This window comes from Falco naumanni, chromosome 2 (assembly GCF_017639655.2).
Source record: "Falco naumanni isolate bFalNau1 chromosome 2, bFalNau1.pat, whole genome shotgun sequence".
In the NCBI taxonomy this organism is placed as follows: Eukaryota; Metazoa; Chordata; class Aves; order Falconiformes; family Falconidae; genus Falco; species Falco naumanni.
In genome coordinates this window covers 59,723,152-59,738,545 of record NC_054055.1, presented here as the reverse complement: position 1 = coordinate 59,738,545, position 15,394 = coordinate 59,723,152, and the positions used below count along the sequence as shown (strand labels likewise).

The 15,394-nt window shown below is 36.6% G+C and overlaps 1 protein-coding gene across 1 annotated transcript in view; it reads right to left on the bottom strand.

Moving 5' to 3' along the window:
- The window catches only part of ITGBL1 (integrin subunit beta like 1), a 138,862-nt gene that overhangs the window by 50,357 nt on the left and 73,111 nt on the right, over window positions 1–15,394 (bottom strand). Inside the window, exon 7 of the mRNA XM_040584472.1 lies at window positions 12,870–13,016. Coding sequence (XP_040440406.1) covers window positions 12,870–13,016 — 147 coding nt within the window. The remainder of the gene's footprint in view (window positions 1–12,869; window positions 13,017–15,394) is intronic.

Here is a 15,394-nt window from a genome sequence, read left to right as displayed (position 1 = left end):
CTTTGCACCAGTTTTCTCCAAACATAAACTGCAGAAAACGACTTTACCTTAGAGTTATTTCCCAAAGTTTCATACCAATATTCAGACTTACAGCTAACAAAGATTTCAGAAACTAGTTCAGCTCTTAGTTGCGAACTATACTTGCCACTTTCCACTGATAACTGCAAAAACTCTGAGAGATCAGAATCCTAGGTACTTCCCCCCAACCTCACTTCTCCCCAGGTTCCTTTGCTTCCAGTTAAAACATTTAGTCCAGTCTGTGCTCAGTTCTCATAACACACAATTCTCTCTATAAGCACTTAAAAGTAGGGGAAAAATTCCACATCTTTCTCTCTCATGGAGCTTATGCTGTCATTTCAGTTTCCTACACAAAGCAAGGATGCAACTCTTTATACAATCACAGGGAACGAAATACTTTAAAAACACTATCTACATAAAAAAATATTGCCATGTTTTATCAATAGGTGTTTGGTAGACCTTTAAAACACTAAAGAACTGATTTCTAAAGAACATCTTTTTAAAGATATTTAACAGCAACTCTAACACTTCCTTTTTAGTTTCCTCCAGGAAAAAAAATTAACCTAATGTTAAGTGTTTTTGCAAGATACTGTTTACTTCCTTATAAATCATATCATTGATCACTGTGCACTTTCACACCAAATAAGCTACCTCAAATAGTAGCACAATAAAAATTCATTTTAAATATCAAGATCTCGTCAACCTAAATTCAGCATTTGCTAAAGGTGTTAACTTCTTAAAGTTACTTTGCTAAGAAAAGATGGGCTTCTGTTCCTGATAGGAAACTACATACTTTGAAAATGAGATTCACTGACTTAATAAATTACCTTTATAGTGTTCTGTCTTTTACAAATACCTGCATCTCTAATGTATCAGTCAGTGCTTCATCCAAAGCTGGCAAACAGCACTTTAAAATTTAATTAAAGCAGAACATAACTATTGATATAAACATGCAAGATTATTTTTGCCTATCAGAAGAATAAAGTTTGCTTAGCTTTTAATAGCTTTCTGCCTTACAGAATTTAAAGAAGTTTTTTTATCTTTGTACCTATATGCTTTAAATACACTGTACTCATACATAGTTACTGTGGGAGTAGAATAACTCGCTCTGCACCATAAACATAACATTGCAAAATACTTGAAGGAAAATAATGAACTCCTCAAACAAGAAACTATGAGACAGATAAGCAAGTAAGCATGGATTAGGTTAGAACCTTGACAGGTCTAAAGTCAGTTAAGAAAGAGTGTGGGGTGTTATTTTTGTACCATGGAAAGTTGGACTTCTAAAATAATGCCATGAAGTCCAGGCTTCCTTTCCAAAAAACATATTCTGGAAAACAACATGTCATGGTATTCATCAGCAATCTGAACACTCCCAATTCATAACAGCTTTCAGCTTAAAAAATTGCTTCCATTTGAATTTTCAGGGCCTTTAAAGTACTTCTAAATAAAAATTTTTTATAAAAGCAGCACAAAAGAAAGAAGAAATCAAACTACTCAGTCAACCCGGAAATCTATTAATCTTCTGTCACACCTTACAAAATCAATTTTGGGACAGAACTGATCCATTTGTTTTACACCGGCTGCTGTCTGGGAGAAGGCACAGAGCGAGTAACAGCTTCAGAGCAGGCAATGGGTCCTTGGCAAGGTGTGCTGGAAACTCTTTTCTTTTATCTTCTCCTGTGGGCTACATAGACACCTCACCAACCACAGCGCAGAAAGAAGGTCGATCTTCATTAGTATAATAACAGTACCGTGTTTGATAGATGTCTCTTTACCAGTTAATTACATGGGATTGGGATGGTTCCCCAGCACGGAAGCCAACTGGCACGGAAGAACTGGCATCCGTACTAACAAGCTGTCTTTGGTGAAGGTGGCCTCATTCAGACTGCCTACTGGGACCAGTCACTAGCCCACGCTAATTCTTGAACTATAAGCAGGAATTGTTTGGAAAGAATACTAGCTGGCACAGGGCAAAAGTGTGCCAGTGACTGTTCTAACAATCTGACATTACAGGCAAGCAAGCTGCAGCACCTGGGGATGATCCACAGCTCTACTGAATTTACTAGTCTAGCTGTCACTACTAAGGCAGCTCAAAATACTCCATAAACTACAAGATATTCAGAAAAAGGACTCATACCTGCATATCAACAGAAGAGGTTCTTTGCTCCAGTCCGTGCAGACTTCTGTTTATTTTATTTGCAATGCAGTAAAACGTTACAGTTTGGGTAAATATTTTCATAAACTGGTGAGATTCACAGAACCCAAATGCAGGCACCTAAAGATTAGCCTGATAGTAATTTTCTCTAAGGACAATAGGGAAATTATGAATGATGACAACTCATCTTACAGTAACATAGAAATATAGAAGAAATGGGCAAATTGCCTGATTTAGAGGTACTATCAATCCACTGAAACCAAAGGCTGAAGTATCTCACATTTTAATGTCTAGAAAAATTCAAGAGATGAACCTCACCCAGAATATTCTATTTTGTTTACAATAGCTAGTGTACTTTTAGCATGACTTGTAGGGAGCTGTACAGGTAAAAAAAAAAATGCTCTGTTGTGCATACACCAGTCAGTTCTGTATTTCCAAATACAAGCTGACTCATGCAGTAATGTTACAATATATGTACATTTATTATGGGGACGAGTGAAAATTTCGGACAATACAGACCTTCATCTCACTTTTTGCTACAATGTACAAAGTCAAAGCTTTGTATCAGGTATTTGTTCTAGTCAACAAGCTGCGAAATCTAATCAATTTTCACACATAAACATGTATACACACCTCAGTTGCTTCATTTTTCCCACCAGAGATTCTTCTGGAATGTCTCCTGTTACTATGATCAAACTACAAATACTTGATATACCGAAGTTATGATAGAAAAGGTACTTAAAGGTATTTTTGTTTTAAATAGCTACTATGCTTCCACAAATGTAAAATGAGCCTGCATCTCTCTCTCATGCTGTATGTATGCATAAACATTCCTTCATACAATGCAGATTTCAGTGAATAATTTTTTTGGCAGAGTGAATTATTTCCATATCTCTGCAAGTACTCAAGACATTGATAAATTCTGACTTCAGGTCAAACAATTTAAGTGAACCAAAATAGGTTGACAACATGGAGTAGCAAAAAGCTAATCTACTTTTAAAATTATTATTAATTTTAATTGGTTGTATCTTCTCTGACTGGAAAAAATAGCTTACATTCTACCTCCTTACAAATTATTTTGGTATCTCAAAACAGCAAGTATATTTAATGTTTGTTAGGCATCCTTCAGCAGAAACAAAAGAAATTTTACCGCAGACCTCTGACTATCAGGATTTACTGCTTAAGTGTATGCAGCTTCTCCATCTAGCATTGACAACAATACATTTGCTTTATAGACTCTACAAGCACATACCATCCATCAAAGGTGTTGATGTGTTGCAGGTCTGTATGCAGCTCCCTATCCAATCCAATGAAAGAGAGACTAGACGAAAAATTCAGAGGAAGTCTAGCACAAATGAGTGTCGGTCCATTCTTTTATCAGGTAGTAGAAATTATGGTCATTACAGCAATCCACTACAGGGAATGTTCCAAAATTGCCAGCCTGCTGCAAAACATAACACCTGAAAGTATCCACTTAAGAAAAGCTTTGCCTGAACATTTTGAATGGGCCTGCTCCTCAAGCACGTCAAGATCATTCTGGATGACATCTCCTCCCTCAAGCATATCAACTGTACCACTCAGTATCACCTGCAAACTTGCTGAGGGTGTATTCAATCCCACCACATACATCATTGATGAAGACATTAAATAGTATTGGTCCCAGTACAGACCCCCGAGGGACACCACTCATTATTAGTTTGAACTTGCATATTGAGCCATTGACTAACTCTCTTTGGACACGGCCATCCAGCCAATTCCTCATCCATCTAACAGGCAATCCAAACCCATCTCTCTCCAATTTAGTGGCAAGAATCTTTGGGGGGGACATATCAAAGACCTTACAGAAGTCCAGGTAGTTGACACCCATAGCTCTTCCCTTGTCTGCTAATGCAGTCACTCCACCATAGAAAACCACTTGGTTACTCAGGCATGGTTTGCCCTTTGTGAAGCTGTGCTGGCTATCTCTCTAACCTCCCAGTCGTCCATGTGCTTTGGCATATCTTCCAAGAAGATCTGTTACATGATCTTGCCAGGCACAGAGGTGAGGCTGACTAGTCAGTACTTCCCATGGTCCTCCTTTTTACCCTTTTTAAAAATGAGTGTGACATTTTCCTTCTTCCAGTCACTGGGGGCTTCCCCTGACTGCCATGACCTTTCAAATATGAATGGCAGTGGCTTAGTAACTACATCTGCTGGTTTCCCTCAGGACAGTAGGATGGATCTCATCAGGTCCCATGGGACTTACAGGTGTTCAGGTTCCTCAGGGGATCTTGAACCTGATTTTCTCCTACAATGGGAGGGATTTTATTCCTTCAGTCCCTGCCTTGAGGTTCAGGGAGAGATGTGGGAAAAATCTGCTGGATTACTTGCATTGAGCTATCCTGATCTTCCAGCAGATATAAAAGTAACTGAAATTGCCTGTGACTAGCAAGGCCTCCAATCTTGAGGTTTCCTTCAACTGTCTAAAGAAGGCTTCATTTACATCCTTTCTTGAGCAGGTAGTCTGTAGCAGACACCTACCACAGTCATAATAAATAATCATATATGAATAATTACATAAATATATATAAATAATTGTGCTTGCCTCTTGCATATCCATTTAAACATCAGAATTTCTTTTGCCCTACACTGCCTTTCTTACTGCTGAAAATAAGAGATAGTTGAAGCAAAAATGCTATACTGAAAAAAAGCATGTCAAGTTATTCTCATTGTGAAGTGGCATCCATGGTTGTTACTCTGCCAGCCATTGGTGCCATGGTTTAGTTTCCTTTGGACTTCCTACTGGAATTTAAGTCCACAGCCCTAGTTCCCAAGTATCATCCTAAACAAGATATTTTACTTCTGTTCTTTACCTCTTCTCAAACTTCTCACTGTGAAAACAAGTGTGAAACTTCAGAACATTCACAAATTCTATTACAGATTTTTTTCTGAACTACTTCACTCTTACAATATCACCTACATCTCAGAAACAACTTCCGACACATCCTACTTCTATCAGAACAGATTAAAAAAGCACTTATGCAGAAACAAAGTACTTTCTCAACCATTTATTTATGACTGAGTTATAAGCATTGCAAGTATGGGGGTTCAGTACAGAAATGAAATGTTCTCTTAATTTCGAGTCCTTCCTTGGTTCCTCTGTTCGTATTTTCTGTCTCCCCAGGAAGATAAGAGTAAAAGGCAAAAACAAGAGCTAGGAGTGCTGTAGGAGGAGTCACTGAAAAATAGTGGCTTTCTCCACAGAGAAATACTGAAGTGTTGGGTTTCTGATACAAAAAGGATAAATACATTTTTAAAAGTCAGAAATGGAAAAAGGTGAAATACTCTCAGCAGTTCCAAACTGGCTTTCCTAACAAAAGGCGGCTTCTGAAGGATCCTGCTTCAATTAACAGAGAGAGAGGCTCATGCAGAGCCTGAATCAGAGAAGCAGTTTAAAATCATTGATCTAAACTATTGATAGACAAGTCATGAGGAGTCTGATGCAACTATTTATCTGTATTTTTTTCTGTTAGACGTCAACAGGCTACAAGTGGAGTTCAGAGTGACAGTCCAGCATGTAAGGGTATACCAAACTGTACAACAAATACTGTTATGCCATCTCTTTTGGTATTAAAGTATAGTATAGTGAGTGCCCCTCTGCTTGAAGCACATGCGTGTGTAACAAACCTCTAGTCTCAAAGTTGATGAGGTGAAAGCTAGAAATGTGACGCATGACTTGCATTTATGTTCTGTTCTTGTTACACCAGCTAATAACATTACTTGCTGCCAGGCTGTCTACTACAGTACTTTAATTAAGACCTCCTTCAGAATGCAAGGGTCATGCAAAATGAATGAAAACAGCAGGCCAGATTCAGAGATGATGTACATTGGAGTAATTTACACTTCAATTAAACAGTGCAATTTGCATAAGACAGTGCAATAAAGAGCTGGTAGCAGGGATAGTAACCTAGATTTTACCTTAGGATTGTTTACACTTTTCTGCTCTAATCCCATCCTATCAAATATAAAGTATAGTGAATTATTCAAATGGCAACTTCTACTATCATCTTCCTTCACTAAGTCAGCAAGAAATAGGCTTTAGAATAAATGTGGGGTTTTATAGGTACCTAATAGAAATAGGAAGGTTTTTTGGTTGATTGGTTTTGACTATATCATGCTAGAGGGGGACCCAAAGTCCTTAATTAATAATTGCACTTAGAACAAAAAAAAAAAATCAGAACTGTGAGGACATACAACAAACAATAGTTGTCCTGGTTTAACCCCAGCCAGCAACTAAGTACAATCCAGGTGCTCCCCCACTCCCAGCCACCCCAGTGGGATGGGGAGGACAATTGGAAAAAGGTAAAACATGTGGTAGGAATAGTTTAATAATTGAAATAAAGAAAAACATAATACTAATACTTGTAATGAAAAGGGAGTTCACAAAATGAGAAAGAGAACTAAAACTCAAAGGGGAAAAAAAAAACCAAACCAAGTGATGCACAATACAATGGCCCACGACCCACTGACCAACATCCAGCCAGTCCCCAAGTAACGACCCTGCACTCCTGGCCAAGTCCCCTCAGTTTATATGCTGAGCCTGATGCCATATGGTATGGAATATCCCTTTTCTCAGTTTGGGTCAGCTGTCCTGACTGTGTCCCCTCCAGCTCCTCATGCCCCTCTGGCCTCTTCTCTGGCAGGGCCTGAGAAGCTGAAAAGTCCTTGATTTTGTATAAACGCTACTTATCAAGGACTAAAACATTAGTGTGTTCTCATACTAAATCCAAAACACAGCATCGTACAAACTACTAGGAAGAAAATTAACTGTATCCCAGCTGAAACCAGGAAAACAGCAAATAAAGCTCCGGTGGTAACAGAACAGAACTAGTTCTCACGATCTGGCACACGCCACCAGCAGCCCTTCTGCCCTCCTAAGGCAAGATACCAACCTGTAGAGACTTACCCATTGGTGAGATGATCAGATTGGCATTACAGTTTCTATAGATTTTAAAATATTGACAATATACTGAAATGATGTTTATATGTTTATATGAAGCTATAGTAGTTAACAATCTACCCCCAGAAATTATTTACAAGCCAAATATTTTATGTCATATTTCTGACCAGTCATATAAATCTTCAAAAGGTCAGAAGAAAATTGCATATTCACACCTGCTTTTAGACACCTATTTACCACATATCTTTTTTTCTAGTTTCCAGCCACTCTTGTTGGTACGCAGACTTGATTTATTCCCTGTGTGTTTCTCTTTCCTTCTACATGTCACGGTGTGTTGTATCAACAGGAAATTACAGCATTTCGTGTATCAGCCAAGGCTTTGATTTACTGCTTCAGAGAAGCATAAAGTGTATGTTATACATTAGTACAGCCAAGATATCCCAAAAAAGATTAGGGCTTTACAGTAGCCACTGGCCAGTGGCTCTGCTCTTTGGAGTCATCGTTGACCCTTGTCCCTAAGCTTTGTTTTCAGGCTCTGGGACATGGTATCCTGCAGACTAGCAATATGCATTACAGAATCAAGCACTGAACACAAGGGATTGATTCGTTGTCTCAGTTCACCACAGGGACTCTTTAATAAAGCATGGACCACTGCTGCTATTCCACTAAGTCAGTCAACATCTGATAATTTTAAATCGAGAAGAAACAGCAAAATTACTGTAAAGTAGCAATGTCAGTAAAGTTTAAAATGCCATACAACTTTTTAATTCATTGAATATTTTGAAAATGGGACTTGGGCAAGTTTGCAAAAACAACAAAAATTTTTGCAATTCAGAATCAAAAACTCTCTTCATATTTCAGATAGCCAATGCTAGAGCACAAGTGAAAGGGGGAATTTCACAGATAAGCAGTTTCATTCTCTATATGACAAATAAATGAAAGTAATTACAGAAAATAGATTGAAATGGTAAAGACATTACCAATAAGAAAATTTGTCATTTATCTGTCTTTGGATCACTGCCACGGGATGGCTGCCTTCACTACCGGTATGTGATGAGAACAAGATAATTTTTTAAAAAGCTCTCATTTATTATTCTCAAAACCTACTCTTTATTTTCAGTTCTCTTCCTGAATGTTTTTTGATTATAATTATTTTGAAATCTGCTTTTTGTCCTTAGGGGAAACTTAAGATATGTGCATTTTAAAGAGAAAAGTGGTTTGTCTTGTCCCTTAATCCTGACATCTCTTTATTTCTTACCATAAGGATTTTTTGGTGTGTCTTTTCCTTTATCTCTGACACTGGTCTTGTACAGTGTGTTCTTAAAAGGGACAGATTTTCCCTGTGAAATCATTACATCTATAGTGAAAAGTCACGCAGCAAGTAAAAAAACCTCTCAGGAATAGAAGTGTAGAAGGAATTATTCACTTTATATGAATGAAACTGGCTAGAAACTTTCCTCATCCTCAACATGCTTTTGTAGGGAAAGTAACTTTTGGAAAATACCTAGCCATAATGCATTTTAATTCTCAAAGTTTTCATCCAATCCTTCTCTCGCATTTTATATAACAGGAACTACCGAACGTAAAGACAGCCTGCTTGATGTAACAGAGAATTTTTATTTCCTCTGCCTTTATAACATCATTTGAGAATGTAGACATTCCCACTTACTGCTCGACGTGTCAATATAAAGCCTCCTCTCTCCTTCACCTACTGAAGCAGCTAAGAAATAGAAGACCATGGTGAAATATATTTTTGGCAGCATCTTTGCTCTCTCCACATGCCAACCAGCACCCATGAAACAGCTTGTTACTCCTGTGAGTGACTGAGGAAAATCAAGAAGGGAATTACACTCTGGAATAAAAGTTCACTGCTTCATCTGCTCTCAGGAGAGCAAAATGCAGATTGAGAGATAGTAATCTATAGCACTTTCTAGATACTGATTATCTAATTAGGTCACGTTCTTCATAACATCCTTTTAACTCTCTAAAATTTTTGATACAACTTTTACACACCCTCGATACATTAAACACATCATTTAAAAAAGCTTTCTTTTACTGTTACTTTTCTTATATCTTTTTTCTCTTGCTAAGGTTACGTGACATAGCTAAGGGAACCTTGGATTCTCAAAATGAGTAGCATGTGACAATTCTGTTAGTTTGCACTGCTGATGCTTTCTCTGTTTCTGCTTATGTAGTAACAATTTGCCTTAAAGGTACCTAATAAGAATTCAGGTAAATTTATATAAAACCCCAGTACTTTATATGAAAATTTAATATTACAAACATATTGTGCCGTTGAATGATTTAAAAAAGTAAAATTACGTTAACATTCTCTTCTTTCTCATTCATCATTACCTGTAGAAACTAACCATAATGTTTAAAAGCAGCACCTTACCAAAATTAAGTTCAAAGATGGAAGCTTTTGGTCCCACATACAGATTGAAAATTTTTGAAGAGTACCATTTTGCCATGATTCTTCTGCTAATATTATACAATTCTGTGAAGTGACAGAAAGGATCCATTTTTTTAAAAATGTAGTCCCCCATCATTCCAAATCTGACAAAAAAAAATACAAATCCCAACTTTTTTTTTAATAAGGAGTTTAGAGTATTTGATGGCCTGGTTTGGGTAGTTCTTTTGAGCTGGTTGGTTTTTTGTTGGGTTTTTTGAGGGTTTATTTTTGGTTTTTTTGTTTGCCTTCTGTAATTGTTATTGGATATTTTAAAGACTGAAGATGAGTCATTGGGAGTTTTATAGTCTTCGATATCAGAAAGTTTTGCAAAATACAAAAATAACTTAAAATGGCCAGCCAAAGTTTTGAAGGATTATTCCTTCAATGCTTCCTCAGGCAGGATGGATTTTCTTTTACTACTGTTAAAGTGAAGTATTATCACGTTTTGAAACCACACAACATTTCAACAACAAAATATAATTGAGGAAATATAATTTTGTTAATCTTGGGAACACAATATCACAACTGAAGTTTCAAACTCCTCCACTTGAAAAATCTGAGTGTATGTCAGCATTTATACAGAGACTATTGAAAGACACTGAATTTTAACAGTTCTTTTTCTCCCTATACATTTTGGTTATCTATATGCCATTAAAAAATCCTAAAAATGCTTTTTCCTTTAATGCGTTTATCCAAGACCATAAAAGTGATTACTAAAGAGTGGGTTAGCTGTCATACACTGTTGTAGACCAACTTAGAAACAAAAGGTACAGAGGAACAGAAAGCATTCTTCAAGGAAACTCAGTACATGGCAGAGTCAAAGTCATGCATTCCTGGGCTCTCTGCTCTGCATCCTATTTCATACATGAACTGCGTTGCTAAGGTACCATTAAATAAGGACATTAAGTATTCAACTTCTTCAGAAGTTGAGTGGATTATTGACCTGTACAAGGACTTTCTGCCCTTGTGTGATAGCCAGGAGAAAAATCTTACAAGAAGGTTAACAAAATAATAATGTTCAAATTTCTTCTGGAACTTTCCATTCCTTGTCACTTAATCCTCCTTGTGGATTTCAGAAAAAATTTGAGCTGATGGTACAAGTTCCTGGCCTTTCCAACCCCAGAAGATTTGAAAGAAGTTGCATTTGTTTTGTCATCTGCTTGTGTAACACTTCTGCCTGTGACAAGCTATAATGACAAGTAGTAGGATTTTTCAAACGGGACCAAAGGATTTAACTGTGCAAGTTCAATGACAATTTTTCATAGTAACTAAACACCTACATCACTTCAGCAGTACAGGAACTTTCTCACATTTTTTATTATATACAAAATAGGATGGAAGAAAGGGAAATCCAGGGAGTCCAGGGTAAAAAAATACACTACCCAGTAAATTACAGATTATTAGATTAAAATATCTTTTCTCTTTCTCTCTCCCAATTTCCTAAACAAAACTGCATAGAACTAGAAAAGATACCACATTCCATTTTAAAACAACTGTTTTCATAGGAATGTTTTTTCAAGCACAGAATGCAGAATCTCTTGTTCCTTCACTACAGTAGCTATCACACTATGTCCTAGATCCACGTCTGTGCCATTTGCACTCCTCATAAACCTTGGTGACCTTTTCTTGTTTGGAAGTCCAGTGAAAACCACTATCGACCAAGCCTTTTGTTCCAACAGATAATGCTTGTACTTTACTTGAAGATTTTGACCAACAGATAGTTCAGTTAAATGAATTCACCTAAAAAAGACTTATCTCACTGCTAGAATCTCAACAGGAGAACACTGCCAGTATTAATATTCAAGTGGTTTGGTTGTTGGTTGGGATTTTTTTTCCTGAAAGCCAAGAGGATAGAATTATTGCCATTAACAGCAGAATTTTTAAACTCACTCTTCTCACGATAACTAACAAAACCTTTCAAAAATCAAAATATAAATAAAACAATGTTCCATAACTTCAGACTGTATTTTTATTCAGATTATATTTGGTTTTAGGACAGTCTCTTTTTCTCTGTCATTTGAATTCCATCATGCACAATGCAATTAAATCATAGAACTGACTCCAAATGCTTCACACACAACTCCTTGTGACATAGATGACAGAAGAGACATTTAGCATCCAATGACAACAGAAGTGTGAGTTCATATTAAAAAATATAAGTAAATCAAATGCCAACACTCCTTTAGTTATAATTCTTGCAGTCTTGAACAATAAAATACAGCTAATTTTCTACAGATGCCATTTCACCTAACTTTTAGCCAAAAATTCCTTTGAGAATTTTTACCAAGAGAATGTAATTCACTGGAAAAATTTAGCTTAATTAATAAAAAAGAAAGCAACAATCTGTAATGCATAGTTCTTTTAAGATATTGTTAATGCTGTATCTACTAAGTTATGAGCTGCTACACATTTACAAAGGGGAGAAAAATACAATTACCACAGTGCTAACTTGGGTGGAGAGTATACAATTTTTGACTGTGTTAGACAGTATTAGTGAAAGAAGAAATTGCAAATGAAATAACATTTAGGGTCAAATGCAATAATTCAAGAGTAGCTTTAAACCTTTCCCAGCAAATACTTAAGTGGGCAGAACTCATAAAAAATTCGATTACTACTTCTAGCAAAAGTCTATCCCATATTTAGTTTTCTCTCTTCTCTCTGCAGAAAACCACATTTAACACACTGACAGAGGAAAATTAGCAGGTCTTTTTCCTTCTGAGAAAAGTTTCCTTTTGCTTGCAATGTGTGTTTCAATTGTATGTATGACTTAGTTTTTTAGTCAAAGCATTTCACAAAGAAATGCTTTCAAATGAAAAGCCTGTGGCTAACTAGCAAACTACATTGAAGAAAGGTGCATTTTAGAAGTCAGTCCTGCACTCCAGGGCAGGTTCTTAGGTAGCGTAAATCTGAACAGCTGTTACCACAATGGTGCCACAATGTTTTACACAAGCTGAAAAACCCATGTTGGTTTTGTCAAAGAATGCATAGAATAGGTTCATATTTTGCATATACCTTTAGTAAAGGCTTAACTGCAGCAATCTTCAAAGCTTCCTTAAAAACTTCCAAAACAAACGCTGAGATATGTAAAATAAAGTACAAAGCAGTAGATGAAAGAAAAAATAGGTGACCTTTGTATTCTTCTCTTCCCTCCTCATAACTCACACTTTATGCAGGGATGATTCATGCACAATAAGCCAAGAAATTTCACATATTTCAGTACTAATAACACTGGACATCTGTAGAAAATATTTTAATGAAAGTACATTTTAAGGGCATGAAAATTCTTCTGGAAATGTGCTTACCCCTTCCAGAGCAAGGTAAATTAGAATTTCCTTGGCATTTCTTAGCACTTTCCTCAACAGACAGCGGACAAGAAAGTGGATGTTCACATTTCTTCCCAGTCCATCCTTCTTTACAGTCACACCTTCCACAATTACACTGTCCATGACCTTTACAATGAATACAATTAAGGATTAGTCTACATATTGATGATAGGTATTAAAACCTCATGATTACATGAACTTCATCAAAGTTGTGGTTTCATTAAATAATCAGACTGGAAAAAAATACAATCAATTCACTACATCTACTCTTTTTCTGAAAACAGCACTGGTCTATCATTCCGTTTGAGCCATATTTATTTCTAATTTTTTTTTTTTCTTAAGGGATGTTTTGCCACTTGGCACACACTCATCATGCAGAAGGGTGGAATACAGGTTACAAATCCACAACTCACCACTGTCTGGACAAGTGGAGCCTTCATAAGGCATTATTTCAATTACCTTTATAATGTTCTTTTTCTACCACAGCTGCAGCATATCCTCTAAGTAATACAGTGATACCATCTTTCATCTACTTGCAATCAATGTCATACACTAAAGAAAAGCAATGTCAGAACAATTCAAGTTTCAAACCAGTGCCTTCTACTAAACGGTGATGTGCAAATAATAAAATAATGGACATAATCAGTTCCCATTTCAACAGGGCAGCTGGATGTGGTTTTGGTATCTCATTAGCTAACTTGACTTTTCCTGACCACGTCTGAACATAGCAACATAAATACAACTTTCACTGTGAAAGCTGAGGTGAGGAAAAGTAGCTGAACTCCATAGAAGCTTTTTCTGAAAAGTTTCTTTAAAAAAAATGTGACAGCCAAGAAGTTAGGGGTAAATTCCTCCTGGGAACTTAACCAGGAAAGCCATCCAATCCGCTTCCTCTATACGAGTGCTAACATATCCAGACCAAGAAAAACCAAGCTAATTGCCCAGCACCTTCATCATGAGCCTAATGCTCTTTGCATAAAGCAGTGGGATTCTGGCAGTACAAAATGTTCCTTGCACTGGATAAGGAAAGCTTAAGCATCAACAAAAACATTCCTTGCCACAAAATCAAATATTTATTTTCATGAGCTCTGACAGCAGGTTAGATCTTCTCTCAGAATTTTTGCATCCACTGGATGCAGTGCTCTGATGTCCACTTGTCTATCCAGGTTCTTCCTGAAAACCATAGCAACACAGATTGTATATTGCCTTCTAATCGTACTTGCATTTTAAGACTGGTTTATATTATATTTCTAAAACATATGCATTTATCAGTTCAAAAGGAGAAAAAAAGGGAGGAAGCAAGCATTCTGCAAGTTGTCAGAGTAGTTGCTAGAATACAAGTCTTGTTAATTTCACAAGAACAAGCTTTATTTACATTTGTTATTTGTTTTTCTTGAGAAGCAATAAAATCTTCCTCTTGTGTAGACACTAGATTTAGGTTAGATCTAAGGAAGAATTTCGCTACTGTGAGGATGGTGAGGCACTGGCACAGGTTGCCCAGAGAAGCTGTGGATGCCCCATACCTGAAAGTGTTCAAGGCCAGGCTGGATGGGGCTTTGAGCAACCTGGTCTAGTGGAAAGTGTCCCTGCACGTGATAGGGGGTGGTGGTGGAACTAAATGGATCTTAAAAGGTTACTGCCAATAAAAATAATTCTGTGATTCTGTCCCTTGATTTCATGTGTACTTGCTTACAGGTTGTGAATTGGACACATGTTCCCTAATCCAAATAGATACCTATAAGTAGATGATGCTCTTTCATATAATATTTTCTTTGCTAAAGCCACAGCAAAGGAGCTAATGAGATGTGTAAATGAGGAGTTTTCTTATGAAAGCCTTTTTTCTTTCAATGTCAAGTCATGAAAGCTAGTCTCTCTTTAAAGGAAGAGAATCACTTTAACGTTGTAAACACCTCTGAAAGAAAAACATTCAGTAACATACTGAACATCATTTCAGATATTAAAAGAAGGCATCCAGTTGCCAATATGAGGTACTACAGATTGACATTCACCCTAAACTGTATGAAGCTTTTGGAAGGAGCTGCTGTTGTGTGATGTTAAATCCTCACAGCAGGGCTGTCAATTACTGTCATTTGTAATTTATGAAATAAATGTAGCATTTCATTCAGTTACAATAAAATTATTTACATGTAAACATGTTTTCCTATCATTTCAATCTGCTCCTCAGGACAACATGATTTCCTGTCTCTACCTATTAGGTAGGCAGAACAAGACAGGAAAAGTTTTGTACCAGCTCTGTTTGATGTAGGTTTTAAGAAAGATGGATTATTTTTCCTGTCTTTACTAATCCCTTTTGGATTCATCCTAAATCAATTTACAAATAATTGTGAAAAAAATGAGGATGTTTTGCAAATGCACCTAACACATGCACACTTTGTGCACTAAGTAAATTTCTCATAAACAAATAAAAAAGTTGTCTTTTACAATTCTGCTAATAAATCTTTGATGTAATTGCAAATTCTGTCTACCACACTAAACTAAAGTTA